Raw genomic sequence first — 26,707 nt, 5'->3', positions numbered from 1 at the left:
GGTTTGGTCATACACTGTAGGTCTGGTCCATCCATCCATTCATCTGTTTTTTGTTCCACCATGTCAGCAGCATGGGCATATAGTATAGGCCTGGTCCATCTATCCGTTCTATCCATCCATTCATCTGTCTTTTTGTTCCACCATGTCAGTGGTATGGGCATATAGTGTAATCTTCATCCATCCTTCCATACATCTATTTGTATGTCCTACCATGACAGTATTGGCATATATTGTAAGCCTGGTCCATCAATTGTTACATCTGTTTTTATGTCCCACCTTGACCATTGTATGAGCATATGGTGTAGGCCTTGTCCATCCATCCATGCATTTGTCTTTATGTCCCACGTTGACAGTTGTATGAGCATATGGTATAGGCCAGGTCAATCCACCCATATATCTGTCTGTATGTCCCACCATGACAGTGGCATCAGCATGTGGTGTAGACCTGGTCCATCCATCTATACATGTCATTATGTCCCACCCAAACAGTGGTATGGGCAAACAGTGTAGCCCTGACCTGTCCATCAGTTTATTTGTATGTCCCACTTAGACATTGGTATGGGCATACAGTATACATACATGTCAACCATAACACTTTGGTGTAATCACTATGCATTTCTTTGCCTGCCAACTTAGGTTGCTTGTTTGTATATGGATTACAGTTTTTTGGTACATTAAGAATAAAATTAAAATAAAGTAATACATTTTTGTGTTTATCATTTTATTGTCATCTCTTTAATTCCATTCATATAAATTTGAGAATATTCTTTAAAAGATGGCAGCTGTGTAAGAATTGTGTAAGAGTTCCAGATGTCATAGATGTACATGTACTTTCCTTATTTTCTATTTGTAGCAAATATACATTACATGTTTCCAAGAAAACAGACAGGTTTCTTCACAGATTCATTATATTGATAAGATAGTTTGGTCAGTTAGGTAGCAAACAGTCTGTATTTTTACACAAAATGGTGCCACCTATTAAGCAAAACAGGCTTGTGGTGTGACTTACATGACTGAAAATGTTAGAGCAGATGAATCTTTCCAAACTTAAAACAAGTCTGATCAGACAAAAGGACAAATCGACACTGTTTTACAAACTTTAAAAGAAGAGAGTACTGCAGATTGAGCTCATGAGCCTCATGGCAGAATTCATGACTTCAGGGTTTTGATCATTCAGCAAAAGTTCTGCATTTAGACTAGTTAAAATGAGTACTGAATGTAAATAATTTGTCAGTATATTTTGTGTTTGTATTCTGGTTCTAATCCACTTGGATTTGGCCTATTGTGAAAAGGTGTCATAAGTGTACTGTAATTATGGCATGTAATAAATATATAGATTGAACTTTTTATGCCTAAATTATGCTTTTTTTTTGCCACTTGTATTAGCAATAATTATGCTTATACCTCATGGATGGTTAGCATGTAGCACTGGTTAATTAATCTTTATGTTCCACCATGGCACTGATATGGTCATATGCTTAGGTCTGGTTCATCCATCCATATATCTATTTGTATGTCCCACCATGACATTGGTACTGGCATATAGTTTAGCTCTAGTCCATCCATCTATACATTTCTATGTCCCATCTTGACAGTGGTATGGGCAAATAGTGTAGCTCTGGTCCATCCATCTATATATCTGTATGTACCACCATGACAGTGGTATGGGCATACATGTGGGCCTGGTCCATCCATCAACATATTGATATGTCTTACCTTGACAGTGGTATGGGCATCTGGTGTGGACCTGGTCCATTCATCCATATATCTATCTGTATGTCCCACCTTGAAAGTGGTATGGACATACAGTGTGGACCTGGTCCATCCATCAAAAATCTTTTTTTAAATCCATTTGTCACAACTTATGTTTTTTCTTTTCAAGTTATTTCTGGCACCTTGGTTGGAATTTGTATTCTGTGAATACATTTATAGCTGAACCTGTAGTTAGAAAGGTTTCTCTTCTTTTTTTGTCAGGCGATGAAAGAGCTGATGCTGAAGTTACACAAAGCCCGGGCAGGGTAAGAAAATATATTTCAGTATTTATATCTTGTCTTATTTACAGATTTCATAATTTGCACAAATAGAAGATTTGCCAGTGAAGATTTCAGTTTGCCACCTGTTCTTTAAGTTAGGAGTTAAAATTTAAAATGGAAGATATGTGTTTTTTTAAAATTAAAATCATTGGTAAATGCTGGGTGGTTATTAGAAAAAGATGAGAAAAGAAAATTTCTGGACCTATGCTCAGACAGAAGAAAAGAAGAACTTTCAAAGATATTAATAGAAGCTATTAAGAATATGATGAACATTTCTCAGATTTTCTGCCTTTTCGGTGATTTTGCTATTCCATATTTGATGGTAGCCCCAAAAAATTTTACTTACCAAAGAACATTGAACAGTGCTTTAGAAATAAGTAGATTGAAATCATAGATCAGTTGTGGTTAAAAGTGGTTCATTGAAATAGAGGATCTTACATGGGTGCTCATTTGATATTAAATATATTGTTCCCTGAGTTTCATCTATTTTGTGTCAGATGAACACAAGTTTGAATTTTGTTTTATTGCATAACATTGAATGCTTTGATGTTCCTGTGTGGTATTGCAAAGTGTTACAACACAGTATGGCGTATTGTTTTTATAATGTGAAATCATGGCACTAGTAATGGCAAGCATGATCTGTTAAATAGAGGACCTTATGTTAATTCTCATTCAGCTAAGGCTTGTACTAAATTTTATTTGAAATGGACACAAATGTAAGAATCTGTTTATTATATGAAAATAAAGCTGATTTTTTGTGCCAAACAGGTGAATAGTATAATGAAATGATCTTGAAATACAATCAGATATCGTGGGTCAGTGGTTCTTTCCGGGGTTTTCTGGGTTCTTCCTCCACCATTAATACTGGCTGCCATGTATAGCCTATCGTGCTGAAAAATGGCGTTAAACCCCACAACAACAACAACAACAACAATCAGATACTGTTGATGTTAAATTCAGATACTGTTGATGTTACATTTTGATACCACTGATGTTACATTCAGATACTGTTGATGTTACATTTTGATACCACTGATGTTACATTCAGATACTGATGATGTTACATTTTGATACCACTGATGTTACATTCAGATACTGATGATGTTACATTTTGATACCACTGATGTTGCATTCAGATACTGTTGATGTTACATTTTTATACCACTGATGTTACATTCAGATACTGATGATGTTACATTTTGATACCACTGATGTTACATTCAGATACTGATGATGTTACATTTTTATACCACTGATGTTACATTCAGATACTGATGATGTTACATTTTTATACCACTGATGTTACATTCAGATACTGATGATGTTACATTTTGATACCACTGATGTTACATTCAGATACTGATGATGTTACATTTTGATACCACTGATGTTACATTCAGATACTGTTGATGTTACATTTCGATACCACTGATGTTGCATTCAGATACCACAGATTTTACTTTCAGATACCACAGATTTTACTTTCAGATACCACATATGTTATGTTCAGATACCACCAATGTTATATTCAGATACCACTGATGTTACATTCAGATACCCAGATGTTACCTTCAGTTACCATGGATGTTACATTTAGATACAACAGTTGTTACACCTTTTCTTTGCAAAAATTATGTCATTTGGGATGTCATGAAAGTTATGATTTGTGTATATTAATGCTAACAACACAGTAGTCGTGTGATCAGATTTAGTCATTTATCAGCTGCAGCTATTACTAATACCAGTACTTGTGTATTCTTCAGAAGCCTAACCCTAACCCCTAACCTGCACCTTATACAGCTTATAATGTTTAATATTAGTTGAAAAGTTTCAACTTGTGATTACTGCTGTAGCTTTGATACCAGGAGTACATGCACCATGTTCAGTGACAAAAAATCCTGTGCATTACTTTTTGTAACTTGCTTTTTGCATTCATGGCATTCAGCAAGTCATCGGTGTGTGAATTCATATATTGCTAGGTCAACGGAAAACAGTACTTCCCATGAAGGCAATGATGGTGGAAAAGCAGGAGAAATAGACATCCAGAAGTTGCGCATCGTACGTAGACATGCAGATCTATATAAGCAAAAGGACATCAAGACTGATGGACAAACATCACCAAGCATGTGAGTAAAACAGTTTAAATTAATCTTCAACCTTCTTTTGAAGACACATTTTTAGTAGCAGTGAATTGTCTTTCGGGGAAAACCCAGCATGGCTTGAAAGAACTACCAATTGGAGATGGGTAATCTTCAGTAGTTAAATTTGTTCAATAGAGGTTGTTGAATCTAGTGAGTACTTTGTTGAATCTAGTGAGTACTTTGTTGAATCTGTTGTTGAATCTAATGAGTACTTTGTTGAATCTAGTGAGTACTTTGTTGACTCTGTTGTTGAATCTAGTGAGTACATTGTTGAATCTAGTGAGTACTTTGTTGAATCTACTGTTGAATCTAGTGAGTGCTTTGTTGAATGTAGTGAAAGCTTTGTTGAATCTAGTGAGTAGCTTGTTTACTCTATTGTTGAATCTAGTGAGTATTTGTTGAATCTAGTGAGTGCTTTGTTGACACTTTTGTTGAATCTAATGAGTACTTTGTTGAATCTAGTGAGTGCTTTGTTGAATCTAGTGAGTACTTTCTTGCATCTAGTGAGTACTTTGTGGAATCTAATGAGTACTTTGTTAAATCTGGTGAATGCTTTGTTGAATCTAGTGAGTACTTTGTTGAATCTAGTGAATGCTTTGTTGAATAAAGTGAGTACTATGTTGATTATGTTGTTGAATCTAGTGAGTACTTTGTTGAATCTAGTGTGTATGTTCTTGAATCTAGAGAGTACATTGTTGAATCAAGTGAGTACTTTGTTGAATCTTTTGTTGAATCTAGTGAATGCTTTGTTGAATCTAGTGAGTACCATATATACTTGCGTATAAGTCAAATAATTTAGGAAAAATAAAGACCTGGGAGAAGGGGAGCCGGCTTATCCATGGGTCAGTGTGTAAACTTGACAGTTTTTAGGTCTTTTTTGTTGACTACTGTAATGGCTGTAAATCCTGGGACACAAAACAAAAAAATTTTCTGTGTCCTAAGACATAGGCATGTAAAAAAAGTAACTTTTGGTGACCTGACAATTATCAGACTGTTATAAAGTACTATGATTGATTTTGTTATTGTTTTGCATGTGCATATTTTCTGATTTCTCCAACACAAAGTTAAATAAGGTAAATACAGACTTCATAATTTGTGGGTCAGTTGAGTTTACCAGGAAGACCATTCTGAACTATAATGTACGTTACTTACACAGTGCAAAGCATGCATAGCATCACTTAAATCCTTACTTATTCCCAAACATAGATGCAGATTTTGCTTTATTCATTGTTTCAACCAAATTGCATTTTTCCAGATAAATTTCTGCTAGTCCTTAATAGCTGTTTCATTTACATTGAATCAAGTGATCGCGAGTTACTCATTTTCAATGATATAAGTGATCATACAGCGTGAGGTAGTAATTTACAAGTTCGTGAAGGGTGGTAATAATAAAGCTAAAATTCTCATATAGTTCAACTAAGATCAACATCAGTCAATTTTAGTTTTGTGTTTTAGCTGAACAAACATAACTTGCTACACAGTGGAAAGGTTTTTGTTTCAGCGTCTCCTGTGTTGATAGTCGGAGAATTTGTCTTTCGTTTTGTGACAACTGTACAGGTCAGTTTATCATTAAAACCCTGAAACTGGCTTGTGATAAGAGGGAATTTTGACTGGTAACTATACCAGTTTAACATACAAAAATGCCAGGTGTTCACTTGTGTAAGTTTCTTTCGTGGGAATGAAGCTATACTATATGGAGTTACAGCATTCTTAGTCATCATTCTTGGGATTGAAATGAATTATGGATGATTTTGTTGTTGTGGTTTTTTTATTTTTATTGTTGTATTATTGTAGAGTTTTTTAAAAAAAGCATTAATTTACATGAATAATGTTTAAACTTAACATTCAATTTAGTGAAGAAGCAAATTCTTTATACTAAAATAATTATTTAGTCACAACAATAATTCACAGGTGATACAATTTGATAAAATTAAATTACTTTTCAAACAAGTTTATGTCATTTCTTTTTAACAATCCTGCACTCCAACCTCGAGATATGTATATATGTAATTTGTTTAAAATACAAGTTTGCCAAAATAAATGCATTTAGAACTTACCTCGTTCCTCTTGAGATGCCTCAGGGTTGTAAGTCAGCTTATACGCTGGTCATGCACTTTTTAATGTTTATACCTTTTCAGTTTGGGGGTCAGCATATATGCGAGTGGGCTTATATGCAAGTATAGATGGTACTTTGTTGAATCTAGTTGGATTTTTGTTGAATCTCCTGAGTACTTTGATGAATATTGTGAGTACTTTGTTGAATCTACTGAGTACTTTGTTCAGTATAGTCTGTGATCTTATGTTGCTTTTGTTGAGAATTGTTTTACATTAGATATGTATTAGGTATAATTACCAGCATTTTTAGTCATTTACAATTCAGATGTCCTTTTAAAGACTAATAGTTTACAATTTCAGAAGAGCTGGATATCCAATGTACATACTGAGAATTTTAAAATGGTGACATTCTCTGTAATTACTGTTTCAGAAGGAGAAAAAAGAAAAGCCCGGCTCTGGAGACTCCTCCTGTTAGCATGGTAAGAATGATTTCCTACCTGAAAACTATACAAGGACCACTTTGTGTATAAAGATCACATTCTGTTGATCCCATTCATACATAATTACACAATTTTACCTATATCATTTATAAAGATCAGTATTCAGAAAGACTGTCATATGAATGTCCCCACAGGTCAATCTTCCAAATTGTGCAAATCCTTTTATTTTTTTCTGGAGGGGAGAGTGTAAGGAGGTTAAAGTGGTTGGAATGCATTTAGTAGGAACGAAACCAATGCTTAGGTATACTAAATTTTAAACTTATGATTTACTGTTAAGCAAGCAAATGTTATCTTGTTGTATTCAATTCACTCAAGTCTCCTTGGATGTGTTATGCTGAATTGTGAAGTTCATACTTTCACTCCATAATTCAGTGTTCTCTTTGGAAATCTGAACAACTCAAGTCATTACATTCCACTGCCATTCGATTCCTCAAAGGAATGATAGCGGATAGAGGGCACCTTCATGGGTATCATTCTGCTGTTGTTTTCTCTATCCAACTTTGCTTCAAAGTAAGATTTTATTATTTTTTTTTTAAATAATTTTTTTCATTTTCTTGGCTTGATAGTCATCAGTCAGGACAGTTGGAATTTCGCCTATGCTTAATTTTCAGACAATAACTGCATTTTTTTCTTCTCGCCAATTCATTACAGATACAGATGTATAAATGGCTAAAAGAACATCACGCTTCTTTTTCTTGAGTTGAAACTTTAAAGTGTAACCATGTACTACTTCTGACTGCTGGTTCTGTATGGAGGAACATGCATTGTCTATTTCAGCAGCTTCATACAATGAATGTATGCAGACAGACTTTATATGATATATATATGCTGATCGACTTTCATGGTCAGAACAGAAGAATGACTTTCTGACACATAAAAGGCAGCCAACATATAAAATCAGTGCAGTAAAGACAGAAAATATTATTTATTGACTAAGTGAATGAAAATGAAATTATTTAATAATATCAGCCTTTAAAAAAAAGAAACTGATATTGTTTGTTAACTGAAAGAGAGTCAAGGATTTATGCAACAAAAGGAAAGTTTCATAGAACTATTGTTATGTTGTGTGTTACATTCAGTTTCGGTTCTAGTATATATATATATATATATATGTATATATATATATATACTATGTAATTGAAGTAACTTCTGTGTATCAAACATTTCCATTTGAATTTTACGTTCAGCTCCTGAATTTTCACATTTATAGAATAATCATTTATAGAATAATAATGGAAATATTGTGTTGCACTAAAGTAAGCACGTTTTTCTTCAAACTTCACATTAAAAATGTATTTATTAATGATTCAAAGGATGTTTACATATTAAATAATCATAATTTTGGATTATTCAGTTAAAATTTTAATGCAGGAATACAGTGTCAAAATTACTTCTTGTTTAGTGTTGGGGGTGGGTGGGGCTTCTCCTCCCCATGACCTGCCCACCAGGGCTTTGCTCAGGACCTATAAACGGGCCTATGTGGCACCATTGACCTACAGACTACTTTTCTGTATTGTGGTTTTTCCCAACTTACATCCATGTTAACATATTAAAATGTATTTCACAAGCAGTGAAACCATTTTTATTCCTGTTAGAAGTAAAAATGTACATTATAATGCTAAGCATGCACTCCATCTTCCACCATATACAAACTTACACATTTAACTAGTCCAAGATCTTCAGCATTGTCAAAACATAACCTTAAAAATGTGGAAAGCATAATTTAGTTTTGCATTCTGTGTGCTACAGCAAGGTGTGTGGAACCTAATGTACATATTCTAGCACACATTAAAGGATAGACAGTGTGTGGAACAGTATTACTAAAGGACAGACATTGTGTGGAACAATAGTACTAAAGGACAGTGTGTGGAACAGTTTTACTAAAGGACAGACAGTGTGTGGAACAGTTTTACTAAAGGACAGACAGTGTGTGGAACAATAGTACTAAAGGACAGTGTGTGGAACAGTTTTACTAAAGGACAGACAGTGTGTGGAACAGTTTTACTAAAGGACAGACAGTGTGTGGAACAGTATTACTAAAGGACAGACAGTGTGTGGAACAGTAGTACTAAAGGACAGACATTGTGTGGAACAATAGTACTAAAGGACAGTGTGTGGAACAGTTTTACTAAAGGACAGACAGTGTGTGGAACAGTTTTACTAAAGGACAGACAGTGTGTGGAACAGTATTACTAAAGGACAGACAGTGTGTGGAACAGTAGTACTAAAGGACAGACATTGTGTGGAACAATAGTACTAAAGGACAGACATTGTGTGGAACAATAGTACTAAAAGACAGTGTGTGGAACAGTTTTACTAAAGGACAGACAGTGTGTGGAACAGTTTTACTAAAGGACAGACAGTGTGTGGAACAGTATTACTAAAGGACAGACAGTGTGTGGAACAGTAGTACTAAAGGACAGATAGTGTGTGGAACAGTAGTACTAAAGGACAGACAGTGTGTGGAACAGTATTACTAAAGGACAGACAGTGTGTGGAATAGTTGTACTAAAGGACAGACAGTGTGTGGAACTGTAGTACTAAAGGACAGACAGTGTGTGGAACAGTAGTACTAAAGGACAGACAGTGTGTGGAACAGTAGTGCTAAAGGACAGTGTGCGGAACAGTATTACTAAAGGACAGACAGTGTGTGGAACAGTATTACTAAAGGACAGTGTGTGGAACAGTAGTACTGAAGGACAGACAGTGTGTGGAACAGTAGTACTAAAGGACAGACAGTGTGTGGAACAGTTGTACTAAAGGACAGACAGTGTGTGGAACTGTAGTACTAAAGGACAGACAGTGTGTGGAACAGTTGTACTAAAGGTAAGACATTGTGTGGAACAGTAGTACTAAAGGACAGACAGTGTGTGGAACAGTAGTGCTAAAGGACAGTGTGCGGAACAGTATTACTAAAGGACAGACAGTGTGTGGAACAGTATTACTAAAGGACAGTGTGTGGAACAGTAGTACTGAAGGACAGACAGTGTGTGGAACAGTAGTACTAAAGGACAGACAGTGTGTGGAACAGTTGTACTAAAGGACAGACATTGTGTGGAACGATAGTACTAAAGGACAGACATTGTGTGGAACAATAGTACTAAAAGACAGTGTGTGGAACAGTTTTACTAAAGGACAGACAGTGTGTGGAACAGTAGTACTAAAGGACAGACATTGTGTGGAACAGTAGTACTAAAGGACAGACATTGTGTGGAACAATAGTACTAAAGGACAGACATTGTGTGGAACAATAGTACTAAAAGACAGTGTGTGGAACAGTTTTACTAAAGGACAGACAGTGTGTGGAACAGTTTTACTAAAGGACAGACAGTGTGTGGAACAGTATTACTAAAGGACAGACAGTGTGTGGAACAGTAGTACTAAAGGACAGATAGTGTGTGGAACAGTAGTACTAAAGGACAGACAGTGTGTGGAACAGTATTACTAAAGGACAGACAGTGTGTGGAATAGTTGTACTAAAGGACAGACAGTGTGTGGAACTGTAGTACTAAAGGACAGACAGTGTGTGGAACAGTTGTACTAAAGGACAGACAGTGTGTGGAACAGTAGTACTAAAGGACAGACAGTGTGTGGAACAGTAGTGCTAAAGGACAGTGTGCGGAACAGTATTACTAAAGGACAGACAGTGTGTGGAACAGTATTACTAAAGGACAGTGTGTGGAACAGTAGTACTGAAGGACAGACAGTGTGTGGAACAGTAGTACTAAAGGACAGACAGTGTGTGGAACAGTTGTACTAAAGGACAGACAGTGTGTGGAACTGTAGTACTAAAGGACAGACAGTGTGTGGAACAGTTGTACTAAAGGTAAGACATTGTGTGGAACAGTAGTACTAAAGGACAGACAGTGTGTGGAACAGTAGTGCTAAAGGACAGTGTGCGGAACAGTATTACTAAAGGACAGACAGTGTGTGGAACAGTATTACTAAAGGACAGTGTGTGGAACAGTAGTACTGAAGGACAGACAGTGTGTGGAACAGTAGTACTAAAGGACAGACAGTGTGTGGAACAGTTGTACTAAAGGTAAGACATTGTGTGGAACAGTAGTACTAAAGGACAGACAGTGTGTGGAACAGTAGTGCTAAAGGACAGTGTGCGGAACAGTATTACTAAAGGACAGACAGTGTGTGGAACAGTATTACTAAAGGACAGTGTGTGGAACAGTAGTACTGAAGGACAGACAGTGTGTGGAACAGTAGTACTAACGGACAGACAGTGTGTGGAACAGTTGTACTAAAGGACAGACAATGTGTGGAACAGTAGTACTAAAGGACAGACAGTGTGTGGAACAGTATTTCTAAAGGACAGACTGTGTGGAACAGTTGTACTAAAGGACAGACAGTGTGTGGAACAGTAGTACTAAAGGACAGACAGTGTGTGGAACAGTATTACTAAAGGACAGACAGTGTGTGGAACAGTAGTACTAAAGGACAGATAGTGTGTGGAACAGTAGTACTAAAGGACAGACAGTGTGTGGAACAGTATTACTAAAGGACAGACAGTGTGTGGAATAGTTGTACTAAAGGACAGACAGTGTGTGGAACAGTAGTACTAAAGGACAGACAGTGTGTGGAACAGTAGTGCTAAAGGACAGTGTGCGGAACAGTATTACTAAAGGACAGACAGTGTGTGGAACAGTATTACTAAAGGACAGTGTGTGGAACAGTAGTACTGAAGGACAGACAGTGTGTGGAACAGTAGTACTAAAGGACAGACAGTGTGTGGAACAGTTGTACTAAAGGACAGACAGTGTGTGGAACTGTAGTACTAAAGGACAGACAGTGTGTGGAACAGTTGTACTAAAGGTAAGACATTGTGTGGAACAGTAGTACTAAAGGACAGACAGTGTGTGGAACAGTAGTGCTAAAGGACAGTGTGCGGAACAGTATTACTAAAGGACAGACAGTGTGTGGAACAGTATTACTGAAGGACAGTGTGTGGAACAGTAGTACTGAAGGACAGACAGTGTGTGGAACAGTAGTACTAAAGGACAGACAGTGTGTGGAACAGTTGTACTAAAGGTAAGACATTGTGTGGAACAGTAGTACTAAAGGACAGACAGTGTGTGGAACAGTAGTGCTAAAGGACAGTGTGCGGAACAGTATTACTAAAGGACAGACAGTGTGTGGAACAGTATTACTAAAGGACAGTGTGTGGAACAGTAGTACTGAAGGACAGACAGTGTGTGGAACAGTAGTACTAAAGGACAGACAGTGTGTGGAACAGTTGTACTAAAGGACAGACAATGTGTGGAACAGTAGTACTAAAGGACAGACAGTGTGTGGAACAGTATTTCTAAAGGACAGACTGTGTGGAACAGTTGTACTAAAGGACAGACAGTGTGTGGAACAGTAGTACTAAAGGACAGACAGTGTGTGGAACAGTATTACTAAAGGACAGACAGTGTGTGGAACAGTATTGCTAAAGGACAGACAGTGTGTAGAACAGTTGTACTAAAGGACAGACTGTGTGGAACAGTATTGCTAAAGGACAGACATTGTGTGGAACAGTAGTACTAAAGGACAGACTGTGGAACAGTATTACTAAGGACAGACAGTGTGTGGAACAGTATTACTAAAGGACCTACAGTGTGTGGAACAGTTACTAAAGGACAGACAGTGTGTGTGGAACAGTAGTACTAAAGGACGGACAGTGTGTGGAACAGTAGTACTAAAGGACAGACAGTGTGTGGAACAGTAGTACTAAAGGACAGACAGTGAGTGGAACAGTAGTACTAATAGACAGGCAGTGCCATGTAAACCCTTCATCAGAAAATGTTTCTCTGCCATTAGTTATAAAAACACCTTGGAAATAGTAGACACTATTGTATATACATGTACCAGGTTCACCAGATGGTGTCATATTACACACCATTGAAGTGTTTATTTCATACAAAATAATGTCATGCAACACAATTGAAGTGTTCATTTCATACCAGATGTCATGCAACATTATTGAAGTGTTTATTTCATACTAAATTATGTCATGCCACACAATTGAAGTGTTCATTTCATTTCATACCAAATGATGTCATGCCACACACAATTGTAGTGTTCATTTCATACCAAATTATGTCATGCCACACAACTGAGGTGTTCATTTCATACCAAATTATGTCATGCCACACAATTGAAGTGTTCATTTCATTTCATACCAAATGATGCCATGCCACACAATTGAAGTGTTCATTTCATTTCATACCAAATGATGTCATGCCACACAATTGAAGTGTTCATTTCATACCAAATCATGGCATGTATATGCCACATACCATTGTTGTCTTCATTTTATACCAAATCATGTCAGGTGTTTGCCACACATCATTGTAGTGTTTCATTTCATAATACATGATGTCATGTGCATGGCACACTATATTGTAGTGTTCATTTCAGCAAATTTTAAAATGAGATACTTGACTGAAACATTCACAAGTTTCTTAATTTAAGCTATAAACTTAGTGGAAACCTTTCTTTTTGCTTAGCTTGTGCAGATAGTTCCAGGAAGACACATTGCAACAAGTAACTCCATTGTTCATGATTTTCTGACAATTTGTATAATGTACCCTTCTGGTAAAAGTATTTTTAAAGTGGATTCAGTGATGGGGTGTTGTGATTGATAGTCCCCATGTTCTCCTAGATGAAAATTGAGTTAAGCTATTATGCAGAGGAAAACAAATCAAGTCTGTCTTGTTTACTGGAAATTTACTAAAATTAATTCTACTTTCCATTGTATGTAGTTTATGATGAGCATTTCATCCTTTGGTTTGACAGAAATGTTGTTTATAACAATAGAATGAAGACTGGAAGAGAATGTTTGGTTCCACAGAGTCAGATAAATCCCTCAGTTCATCCCCCAAGTCTCGTTCAGTCAAATTGGATCCCTTGGATCGCAGAGCCTCCACTGCCACCTTAAACCATAGCTCCACTCAAAGCAGTATAGTAGCCGTTTCGCAGGTGTCACTTGATGGTTCTCTCAAGGTCAACTCCCAACAGCAGGGGCAGCAGAGTAAGTTCTAAAGTTTTATGTAACTTGTGTTGAGATTCAGTAGCCCTATGGTAATCAGAATTTCCATCCATCTATCTATTGATTTGTCTGTCTGTTTGTCCGTGTCCATGCAAACTTCATGTAACTACCACAACTGTACAATTCTTATGTATATTTGAATGCCATTGAGTTGGTGAACTGACATTTGCATGCAGATGTGCCATTTAATGATTTTGATTTTTTCTGGTCCAGTTTGAATAAAGTCAGTGCAATCTTTATATCAGTTTTAAATTTTCACTACATCAGATCATCAGATATCTATGCATGTACATTTCCACATATAAATAAATGTGCTTTGTGTCCCGTCATCTCCAGTTTCAACAGAGTTATGGCCCATGAAAATTTCATATGTGATGTTGTTTGTAACTGGCTTAGATTTTTATGCAATTTATTATGATTGTCATTCCATCGATGGGTTTGGTCTCATCTACTCCAATTTTGACAGAGTTATCACCCATGTTAAGAGTCTTCTTGCCTTCACATTGAAACTTGGAAGGCTGCATGCTGTCATTGTAGCTCAAGAACCATTTAACATATTCAGATGTAATTTGATAAGATAAGATTGTCTCTTATACCTAGACATGCATTGTTTAGATTTTATCTCATTTATTTCATTTTGGACAGAGCTGCAACTTATGTTGATTATGTTCATATTTTTGAATGGGATCAACACAGCTCAAGAATAACTGAACGTAATATAATGCATTTTGATGTGAACATTGTTTTACAGATCTAGATTTATAGGTAACAAAATTGTTTAGATATTGGCATAATCTTGGAACACTTGTATACTTCTTGCTTAATTAGGATGTTTTCACTGAAACCTGACATATCTTTCCATATTTAAAAAAGAGACATCTTCTTGTAAATTTGAAATATAAATTTAAAATTAATAAATGCTTTTCGCATTACAAATAAATATCAAGTTTCATGCCATTGTGGAGTCAAATCAGATTCTTTGAAGAAAAGAAAAGATGATAATAAAAGATTACGGTTTAAAAAATAACGTAAATGAAGTGACAATAACTAGATCAGTCCAGTTAAAGTGGGATATACTTCACAAAATGAAGTTTTAGAAATAAAAATGACCTAAAGAAAAATGACCCAAATAAAAATGCTGGGAGTAATAAAGAAAATAAAACTCACTGTTGAAGCTTGGTCACTATGAAGGAAAATAAAATTTACATATATGATTAAGTTCCTCTTACAAGTTGAATAGATGGATTTGCTTTAAGCAGTAGTAATTGATTAATTGGCCAATGCACATTTTCCGTTGTTTTTATATATTAAAAAAGTAAACTGAGACACCTGATTTTGATGTTGTACTGTTGATATAAAATGTTCTGAATTAAAGTTATATTATTAAATTGCTTTTGTATTTATCATTAATGCTATTCAGTTATAATTAATACTTTTCAGTTATAATTAATGCTGATCATTAGTAAGTAATGCTGTTATTTATAATGAATGCTATTAAATTATAATGAATGGTATTTAGTTATAATTAATACTGTAAAAATAAGGATTTGCTTTTATTTCAGTTTTGATTGGAAAGATGTAGATGCCTTTTGCAGGATTAAGGTGGTCCTTTTTCTCTAATCCGGAGTGACAAGTATGAACTAATGATGACAAGTATGAACTAATGATGACAAGTATGAACTAATGATGACATTTGGTCATTAAGTGGAGTAATCTTAAAGCTTATGGTTAAATATCATCTTATGTCTATTACAGCGAGGTATGCCCCATGTAAGCTGGACTTGCGGACACTTGTACACAAACGCCGGGGCCAATATCATGCTGACATAGCCTCAAAGGATTTGGAGGTGATATCCTGGGAAAGTCGACCCCCACCCACTAACTGGAAACCCAAGGGACAGCTTGTGGCCCATCTTCAGGAGCACAGGGGACCAGTCAATAGGTGAGTAATGAAAAAAGAATGTTCAATGTTAATATATTCCTTGTAAATGAAGTCTAGGTTATTCTGGAGTCAGGTTGAACATCATTCAGTCTGTCACACTTTTGTTTATTTAATGTCTTCAAAACCCTTTGAAACATCTTATGAAACTTGATATGACTTTGCACCAGTCAGTAGATGAGTAATGCAAAACGAAAGTTCAATGTTAATATATTCTTTTCTGATCAGCATTTTAAAAGTTGTCCCCCATTTATAATGCAAGTTGTGCCTGTCCATCCATTATACTCTTTTCCAGTTAATATACCCAGAACGGTTTTTATGACATTTTCATGAAACTTGGTATCATGATGAGGATTTGGTAATGACAGATTAGCACTGTTAGAATTATCTCCCCTTTTTAAAAAATTATAATTACACTTAGTATTTACTTATGGGGGCACTCACCAGTTATTATGTATTTTTGAGAGAGTGATGTATATAAGGTGAAGTTGTTTGCATTTAAAACATGCACAATTGAGAGAATGGTGACATACCTCTATGCTACATTATTGTAATGTGGATGATATTTCTTTGGATATTGTACTTTTGGAAATTGTACATGATTTAAACACACTGCTAACTAAAATGAATGCTCCCTTGTGCTAATCAGCCTGAATTAGTCTAAAGTACACTATCCACAGCAGCTATTAAAATAAGGAGAATTAATTTTGCCAGACTAGATAATACCAGCTTCTGAAAGTGCAATGAATACATTACCAAATATATCAAATGTAAAAAAAAGTTATCGCCTATTTTTTTATACAGTTTGCCTCTAAAGTTCAGGAAGTGAAAATGACCAAGTGGAGCTAGCACTTTTTTTCTTTTTTCAGGATTGCAGTGTGTCATAATCACAGTTTCTTTGCTACTTGTTCAAATGATGGGACAGTTAAAATATGGGAATGTGGACGACTAGAGGGCAAAAATGTGGCCAACAGATCTAAGCAAACTCTCAGCAAACAAGGTATTAATTATATACATTGTAAGATGAACTCTTAACTTAAATACCTTTGGCAAGTCCTGCAATTGACCTTGCAGATTTTGCCAGGCTTACTATTTTAGCTTACATCAATTTAAGTAGAAGAGGCGTCCATATTTGCACAGTATCACTACATCTCAGTCATTCTTGTTGCCTAGGTTCAAGACAATTGTTTAAAGCGGGTTTCAGTACAATTACCCCAAGAGGAGGGGCCAAGGGGATTAACTTTCAACATACATGGACACTATTTGTACAGTCGTGGTTTCATTTTTGCTCATAACTCATTACCATTTGGACTCTTTGTAACATGTGTATGTACTGTTATAGATGGAATTATGAAAGTTCCTGTGGAAATGCATTTTTATGAGTATCACACCATCTCAAAAGTAAGTCTTTGTGACCCACTTTTCATGCATTGATTGCATTATTTTTAAAGTTCATTTCTCAAGCATTGTTCATGTTACAGTTAATATAATAAACTTGATGCAAACAAACATCTCTTATTACCACACCCTTTCAACAAAGAAAGGACACTGTGACCTATATTGACATTTTACTGGCTTGGGTTAATGTTTTGCATTTAGCTCGTGACATAGGATTTTTGACTTAGAATCAAGATAATTGGCAGGGGGATGCACCTGGATAAAGTACACCCTTGTTAGGAAGGTAGGTCATATTTTGCTGGCTGTAGCTATGTTTTTGCATTGAGCACATGGTCATAAGGATATCTTGCACACTTTCTTAACTGGAATCATGAAAAGTTGGAAACTGTGACCCATTTCTTATGCTGCACTGATTTTTGTTACATTTTCTGTTTTTGTAGTTAATTTCTCAGACACTGTTCTTTTTAGAATCACAAAACTATGAAGATATGCATTGTTGTTAATACTGGGTCCATTTTCATTTCTTTATTACTGTTCAAATTGGAGTTATAAAAATGAAAAAACTGGATGTTATTACAAAAGGTCACGATGACCTACATTTGATGCTGTACATAACATAGTTTAAGTATTTGTGTTGACCCTATTAACTTTAACATGCTTGATATATACTAGCCTGAACAAGTTAGCTGTGTATTGTACATGTGACATATAACATCCAATGAGAAAATTGGATATTAGTACAGAAGGTCACTGTGACCTGCATTTGATGCTGTACATTACATAGTTTAAGTGTTTGTGTTGACCCTATGGACATGCTTGATATATACTAGCCTGAACAAGTTAGCTGTTTATTGTACACAGGACATATAACATCCAATGAGAAAATTGGATGTTAGTACAAAAGGTCACTGTGACCTATATTTGATGCTGTACATAACATAGTTTAAGTGTTTGTGTTGACCCTATGGACTTTCACATGCTTGATTTATACTAGCCTGAACAAATTAGCTGTGTATTGTACATATGAATGACATTGTATTAAGATTGGACAGCATACATTTCATCTGATATGTTTGCTGTTTTACAGTACAGTAAGGGTCAAATTTTATGTCTGGAATTTTCCAGCAAGCAATACTTGAATTGGGCATACAGCAGTTCAGGTCAAAAGTGAAATTAAGGTATGACAAAACTACAATGTTGAGAACTTTTCAGTCTGGTGATAGAGTTCTGTCTCTCTTGCTCATTGTTCCAAATTTTCTTCAGATTATGTATTTTGGTCCTTACAAAATTAGAAAGAAAATGAGTTAAATTACAATATTAATACTCCTGGGATTGAAATATATTAAAGGAATACTGTTATGTTGATAGAGATAGCCATGTTAATCATGCAATTTAGTTATACCTGTCCCTCACAGTGAGGATTTAGTGATGGAATGCAGTTGGACTGTAATGTCTGGTGTAACCAGTCACTGGAATTCAGAAATTATGAATAATCTGGACCAGAAACTTTCACATTTGCAGCAACAAGAAAAGAATGATTTGGAACAGCTATTACTCGAATATGAGCACTTGTTTCCAGAAGTTCCTACATAAACAAATAAAATCTATCATGACGTTGAAATTACAGATTTCACACCTTTTAAACAACATCTGTTGATAAAATCTCTCAAACGGGAATGTTTGAAAAAAGGAATTCATTATCTGCTGGAGAATGATTTCATAGAACCAAGTAAAAGTGACTTGAGTTCATAATGTATACTTGTTCTGAAGCCACATGATTCTTTCTGCATGTGCATTGAGTATAGAAAGATGAATAGTCCCTAAAAGAGATTCATTTCCATTGCCAAGAATAAATGACTACATGGATCAAATTTTAAATGCAAAATATTTCACCAAATGTAAAGTTTTTAAAGACTTCTGGCAAAGGAAATTGCAGCATTTGTGACTCCAAATCGACTTTATAAGTATAAAGTGATGCCATTTAAGAAGAAAGGTTCACCATGAACTTTTCAACGTTTAATGAACATGGTTACTTCTGATTTTGATAATTTCAGTGCTTACATCGATGATATCATCCATAATGACACCTGGATAGATTGCTTAGAGACAATTCGGAAATTCTTTGACAGACTCACTGATGCAAATTTGACAATTAATTTATCCAAGAGTGAAATTTGATGTGCTTGCGTTACATCTCTAGGATGTATCAGGGGACATGGACAAATTAAACCTGTAGATTCTAAGGTCATGGCTATCTCTGAATTCCCTGTGCCTGTCGGTAAAAAGCAGCTGATGCAAAATGACAGGAAGCTTTTAGTAAGTTAAAGGCCATACTTAAGAGTGCACCAGTTCATTCAATTCCAAATTTCAGTCAGTTATTTAAAATGTCTGTTGATGCAAGTGATGTTAGGGTTGGTGCAGTATTGATTCAAGAATATAAAAATGGTGTAGACCATCCAGTGTTCTATTTTTCTGAAAAAATTAAATAAGCACCAGACAAATTATTCCACAGTTGAGGAGGAATGATGGGCTATGATATTGGCTTTGTGACACTTTAAAGTGTATACTAGTTAAGCTTCTTCTGTGATTTTTGTCTTTAGTGATCACAACATCCTTACTTTCATTGGCAGGATGAAAAATAACAATCATTTTTAAGGTGGAGTTACAGGAATACAATATTGATATCAAGTGAAAAGAAAATCGAATAATAATAATAATAATGAGGACTTTGTATAGCGCCTGATCTTTAGAAGCTCTAAGCGCTTTACAACATTAGACAACACCTATAAGATAAGAAACATAATAATATTATTACAAAAACAAACAACATGAAATTAGAAAAACATTAAAAAATAAAAAACATGCTGAGAATATTTCGGGTAGGAAACATTATTAGGTCCTTAAGTTTGTTCTTGCAGTCAAAATAAGTGAGTTTTGAGAGCCCTCTTGAATGTAATCACTGTGTCTTTGTGTCTAAGTTCAGTGGGCAATTCATTCCACGTTGCTGGGCCCTGGTATACAAAAGAACGCTGTCCATATGACTTTGTTTTCATAGTGGGAATAACGATTGTCAGAAGAGGAGCGTAAGTATCTTGCTGGTGTGTACACCTGGGTGAGGTTAGATAGGTACTTTGGACTGGAGTCCGACAGTAAAATGTAGCACAGAGAACAAATTTTGTGTTTGATTCTGGATCGAATGGATAGCCAGTGTAGGGTACAGAGCAGCGGGGAAGTGTGCTCTGATCGTGGTACTCTAAGTATGATCCGAGAAGCTGTGTTTTGAACTTTTTGAAGTTTCTGGAGTAGATATTGAGATGAACCAGACAAAATTGAGTTATAGTCCAGTCTTGAAAGTACTAATGAACACACAAGTGTTTTAGTGGCATCAGCTGAAGGATATTTGCGAATTGAGCTGATGCGTCTCAGCTCAAGATATGCAGCCTTGCATATGTTCATGACATGTTGGTGCATTGTGAGAGTACTGTCCAGATTTATTGTCATATGTATAAAAATATTATAATGCTTCATGTATACTTTGTTATTCACAAGATTTCATGTTATGTAAATAAAATTATCACATGTATATTTGACTAATAGTAAAAAGAAAGCTTTATTGCATAAATCATTCTTTTTCTTTATGAGGGGAGGTGTTATGTATATTTCATTTACATTTGTTTTTTTTACATTTTATATCATTTTATGTTATGTTATTGATAATGTAACATTAACCTTGTCCAAATTGAGTTTAGTTTCTACTTTACCCAAGTCATTGCTTTTTAAAATTCTGTAAACAACTAATACATTAATTTCCCAATAAGTATGGGTTCACTATTAGGATTATTATTTTTGACTGAGTGAAGGACATTGTGTTTACCACATTTTATATTCTAATGTTAACTATCTGGTAAACATTAGGAATCTTAACATCTTGTTTTTCTACAGTTTTTTCATCCATGCTTTAAGATCTTAACAGAATCAGTTGTATTATTGTGGTGTCCAGTAGTTCATTTATTAATTTATTCAATTTATTCACTGGAAATACAAAGTATACATCAAAAATAACATTTGTGGAGACTTGAATTTAAAGCGAAATTTCAAAAAAGGATAGATTCTTGGATTATATTATTGTGATCCAACAAAAGAGTGTTGACACATCATCACTTGCTTGATAGGCCACCAATGGCACATCAACACTTCCTGGAGTGGATATAATTTAATTTTAAAGTTTATTCAGAGCTTTAATCATTAAGTCTTGTGTCAGTAATTCTAGGATTATTTGGGATTTAATTTTCAGTACCATTAGTTACTTATTTATATAACATTTTCATCTTTTATTTTATTGAAATAAATTATTTGTTGAATTATAAAAAAACTTGTTGGTTGGTTTTCACTTTTTCTATTACTTATTATAAGACCATAGAGATCGGACAGCATACATTTCATTTGATGTGTTTGGTGTTTCACATCACAGCAGTAGGTCATTTAATACTCAGGTGATTGGATTAAAGTACCTTGCCCAAGGGGGCTAGCCTGCCCGATTGATGGTAGGATTTAAACCTACTTCTTTTGGATGCAAGTCTGGCAAGCTTTCCAACGATACACTGTGGCCTTTATTATAGTTGCCTTGTATGACATGTAAGAAGTGTATTGGTCCAATTCTACTTTACTGTCTCTAAGCCTCCATGTCTGTTTTGGCCAATCAAGATGATTACTGATGCATGAAATATGTTGGTAATAGGCAAACTGGTTGTCTTTCCATGGTATTTAAACCCTGTGACTTTCAGCCATTAAAATATGGTATCTAAGGGTGGAAAAGGATAATACTGCTGAAGTATGAACAATAAATTGAGAAAAAGATTATTCTGGCTTTTATCATCTCATTATAGTACCTCTGCTTTGATATTGAAAAGAAAATTCTTTGAATTTTATGATATATTTATGCCCTGTTACAGGGGCCAACATTTAACTGATTAAGATTGCTTTAATCTGAATTTATTTTCCGTGTAATACTTAATGCTTGTGGGGCCCCGAGTGGCTGAGTGGTCTAAAGCACTTTCTGTTATGGATCACTGCCATCTCACCTCTGTCTGCATGGGTTCACCTCTGTCTGCGTTCGTTCAAGTCTCAGATTCAGCTAATGCAGTTATGTGAGAAAGCTTGCCAGTAGCTTCTCGTAGGTCAGTGTTTTTTCTGGGGTTTTCCCAGGTTCTTCCTCCACCATTAATACTGGCCACCATATATAGCCTATTGTGTGCTGAAAATTGGCATTAAACCTTAAAACAACAACAACAACTTAATGCTTACAGCATCTGCTTCAGACTAATGAAAGTTTTGTAGGAGTAATAGGTGATTACATTCTGGTTAGCTTCAAGGATTTCAAATAAATTAGTTTTATATAACAAATAAATGTTTTATTCACACATGATTCATAAAATGTATTAACTGAAATATTCTTTTTATGAGGAATAGCAAAATTTATTTGCCTTATGTAAACTTTAGATCTGTTTTCAAGCATTCATTGGGAGCAGTAATTTTTTGTTAATCATCCATCTACAGTTCAGTTTTTGATAAGAAATAAAAAAAGCTTTTGTTACAATAATAAATTATAGAGCTTTGAAAAACATTTAAATATCTATGCCTATATTTCCAGGTGGAAGTATCAAACATTTGGCATTCCTGGAAGGTTCCACAAATTTGGCTTCAGCTTCAGATAACGGTTACATTTTAATATATGCGTAAGTATAAAATTTTGTTGTCAATCTGCACATAGCTTTTGGACAACAGTGCTGTTGTTAAACCAAGATCTGTTTTGATGCTTTTTGTCTGTCTTTCCATCCATCTGTCTGTTACCACATCTCTGAAACTGCCAGGTGGAAATTCAGAAAAGATGGTAGTTTTGTTGCTCTTGGGGAAACTATTTGCAAGTTCTTATCCTTGGTTCCCATTAACTAGTGCTGCACATCTACCTTATTTAGTCAAGAAAGTTTACTACAATAGAGCAATAGAGATTACATCATTTTGGTTACAATGTATGTTGCATTACAAGTTTAGAAAAGCACAGTTCTGAACAACCAAACCCTGTCATGACCATGTTTGGAAAAATGCAAATTACCACCAAAAAAAGTGTATGGCCCTATGTTTGTTTTTTTCTACACCTGGCCATAAGGCTTAGTGAGCCCTGTGTATGGCCCTGTGTCTGTTATTTCCACACCTGGCCATAAAGCGAAGTGAGCCCTGTGTATGGCCCTATGTCTGTTGTGTCATGTATTGTATGCCTGTAATAACTGTTGGCATTATAAACTAACTTTTGTATTGTGTAAAGTCCATTGCAGTTTCATTCAGGTATCTAGTTCAACATACATTTAAAATCTTGAAAACAATTTAGCTGTTATGTCCAGTTAACAATGTTAACTCAGGTTTTTTAAATTATAAATTCATGCATCGTGCACCCCTCGCACTATTGAAGCATAAAGCCTCACATGTGAAAGTGAAAAACACCCCACCAGTATCTAGAACCTTGGTAGGCATGAGATATTGATAACTGTTCTTCCCTCTTACTAGTCACAGTTGTAAAATGGACATATTTCATACTTACTGGTAACAGCTGTAAATAGACATTTCATACTCACTAGTCACAACTGTAAGATATTTCACATGTATTAGTCACAGCTGAAAAATAGACATATTTCAAACTAGTCACAGCAGTAAAATAGACGTATTTCATACTAGTCACAGCAGTAAAATAGACGTATATCATGCTAGTCACAGCAGTAAAATAGACATATTTCATACTAGTCACAGCAGTAAAATAGACATGTTTCATACTAGTCACAGCTGTAAAATAGACATATCTCAGACTTGTCACAGCTGTCAACCAGGAGTTTTGACATTTAGTTTTGATTGTTTTGCATATTGCTACTCATTCACAGAATCGCAGTTGCCATTCGCCATTTTGCCATAGAAAATGAATCACTTGTACACTATTCCTACTTTTGAAATAACCAAGTTCATATATGTTGTAAAATCCAACTTCAAAGAAACATTGTTGCTGATCATGAAATTGTCAGTAATCTTTAATACAGATGGCTTAAACTTTCTCATTCAAGACTGTGATGTGTAATAACTTTTGTTCTGTGACCTGTGTGTGCTTTATTTATATTACTTGAAAGGTGGTTTCACTTACCAGTGCAAATTAGCATTAGGGGCTCTTCCACAGCCATGCTTAATGTTCTTTTGTCATGTTTACAAGGAATGTCAAATATTTTTAAAAGTCATTTTTACATTGCTTGTTGTTTATTCAATATTATTTGCATGTTAATGCTGTTCTAGCAACATCTATGTATGTATCAATTTGAAGACATTCTACTCTGCCATATTCTCCCAAATGTCAAGACTGTGTGTGTCATCAGTGGTACCTTTCCCATAACATTTTTATTTAGAAATCTTTCATTGCACTGTATTTCATTATGTTCATTTTCTAGACTTGATTCTGGAAAAGCATCACAGATGGCCACTCATATGGTAGATTTACAAGGACATGGACAAGTGGTTGACATGACCCACTTTGATACAGGTACGGCTTGACATAACGCAGACTTTTTAAGGTTCCTTTCTTCCACCATTGTGTGGAACTACACAGATATAGAAAAAATGAATGACTCAGATGTGCATCATATCAAAAATAACACAGTTTGTCCCCTAAAATGGACCAGTTACTATAAAAAAATTGTTGTCTGTGTTTACTAAAAGACATGCATGTTCCTTTCACTGGTCCAGTTGACTCTGCTAAAATATTTTTTAAAACCAGGGACTTATTTCATAAAGAACATGTCATTGAGACACAAGATCAATACTCCTTTATAATAATAATTTCCCTGGGAACCACTCATTATATTGCTTTAATGTTTGAGCACATAATGATGAAGTATATCATACATGAAATTATAATGCCTTATAATGTGACCACATAGTAAAGATGATAATTACACTACATAATGAATTGGGATCCATGACAATACCCACTGTATAACAGGAATAGTTTTATAAGATAGGGACTTATTGTGATGCAATACTGTATGTACTGTATGTAGGGACTTATTGTGATGCAATACTGTATGTACTGTATGTAGGGACTTATTGTGATGCAATACTGTATGTACCCACTGTATAACAGGAATAGTTTTATAAGAAAGGGACTTATTGTGATGGAATACTGTATATACTCACTGTATAACAGGAATAGTTTTATAAGAAAGGGACTTATTATGGTGGAATACTGCATGTACCCACTGCATAACATAACAGGAATAGTTTGATAAAGAAGGGACTTATTGTGAGGGAATGCTGTATGTACCCACAGTATGACAGGAATAGTGTTATCAGGAAGGAACTTATTTGTGATGGAATGCTGCATTTACTTACTGTATAACAGGAACAGTGTTATAAAGATGGGCTTTTCAGTGAGAGAGTGTTGTTTTTACCCACTGTATAACAGGAACAGTGTTATAAAGATGGGCTTTTCAGTGAGAGAGTGTTGTTTTTACCCACTGTATAACAGGAACAGTGTTATAAAGATGGGCTTTTCAGTGAGAGAGTGTTGTTTTTACCCACTGTATAACAGGAACAGTGTTATAAAGATGGGCTTTTCAGTGAGAGAGTGTTGTTTTTACCCACTGTATAACAGGACGTATTATAATGAAGGAGCTTATTGCGAGGGAATGTGGTATCTCTTTCTGGCAGTGATGGAAACATCATCATCATATGATAACATTTTGTAAATTTATTAAAGGTAATTTAAAGGGAGTATGTCTCATCAGATAAAATTGTGTAATCAATCACAAACTTATGTTCACTGATCAGTATTCAAATGGATAATTAAATTTGTCTGCATCACATTTCACAATAATGGAGACTATATATCACAATAATGGGGACTATATATCACAATAATGGGGACTATATATCACCTGAAGACTACAAAAACAGGATTGGTGCAGAACTTTAATCACAGAAATCATAATCAAATAATAATTGATTGGCCATTTTACTCAGAGTAACTGATACTGAACCAAACCAATGAAAGGGAATAGAACTACATTGAATAGTTGACTGGTTATATTTTGGATCAGAGTAAACTTGACTACAGACTCTACATGAATAGCTGTTTCTTTCTTCTTTTCAGGCTCACAGTCTGTTCTGGCATATGCCACAGTGAGTGGCTTTCTGATTGGCTGGGACCACAGGTCACCTGAGTTGGCATGGAAGCTGAAGAATGATCCAAAAACTGGTAAGTCAGTATTCTGTCATCATGAATGGTGACCCAAAGTTTTTCTCTTCATATCACAAATTGACCTCTCATCTGAACATTTTTGAGTGATGCTATTATTTAGCATAATGAAGACCAGAATAACAGTAGAAAAGTATTGCTATTATTCATCACAAAGTTTTTATGGTAACAGCAACATCAGCAGTTACCTTATGTTTCATGGATAATATTCCTTGGATTAGTCACCTGCTAACGTACCTTATGTTTCATGGATATATTGCTTGGATTAGTCACCCGCTATCATACCTTATGTTTCATGGATATATTGCTTGGA

The 26,707-nt window shown here is 35.2% G+C and overlaps 1 protein-coding gene across 2 annotated transcripts in view; it reads left to right on the top strand.

The window, feature by feature from the left end:
• LOC149781200 (phosphoinositide 3-kinase regulatory subunit 4-like) overlaps positions 1-26,707 on the top strand; it is a 137,579-nt gene that overhangs the window by 93,419 nt on the left and 17,453 nt on the right. For both annotated transcript variants that reach the window (XM_089935262.1, XM_089935261.1), the window contains exons 23-31: positions 1,975-2,018; positions 4,013-4,159; positions 6,660-6,708; positions 13,540-13,753; positions 15,527-15,713; positions 16,580-16,710; positions 22,759-22,843; positions 24,590-24,681; positions 26,290-26,394. In XM_089935262.1, coding sequence (XP_089791388.1) covers positions 1,975-2,018; positions 4,013-4,159; positions 6,660-6,708; positions 13,540-13,753; positions 15,527-15,713; positions 16,580-16,710; positions 22,759-22,843; positions 24,590-24,681; positions 26,290-26,394 — 1,054 coding nt within the window. The remainder of the gene's footprint in view (positions 1-1,974; positions 2,019-4,012; positions 4,160-6,659; positions 6,709-13,539; positions 13,754-15,526; positions 15,714-16,579; positions 16,711-22,758; positions 22,844-24,589; positions 24,682-26,289; positions 26,395-26,707) is intronic.

The sequence above is a fragment of the Sinohyriopsis cumingii genome, chromosome 15, assembly GCF_028554795.1.
Source record: "Sinohyriopsis cumingii isolate HCF-2022 chromosome 15, ASM2855479v2, whole genome shotgun sequence".
NCBI lineage: Eukaryota > Metazoa > Mollusca > Bivalvia > Unionida > Unionidae > Sinohyriopsis > Sinohyriopsis cumingii.
Note: the sequence above shows the minus strand (reverse complement) of the source record. Positions and strands in the feature narration are given on the sequence as shown.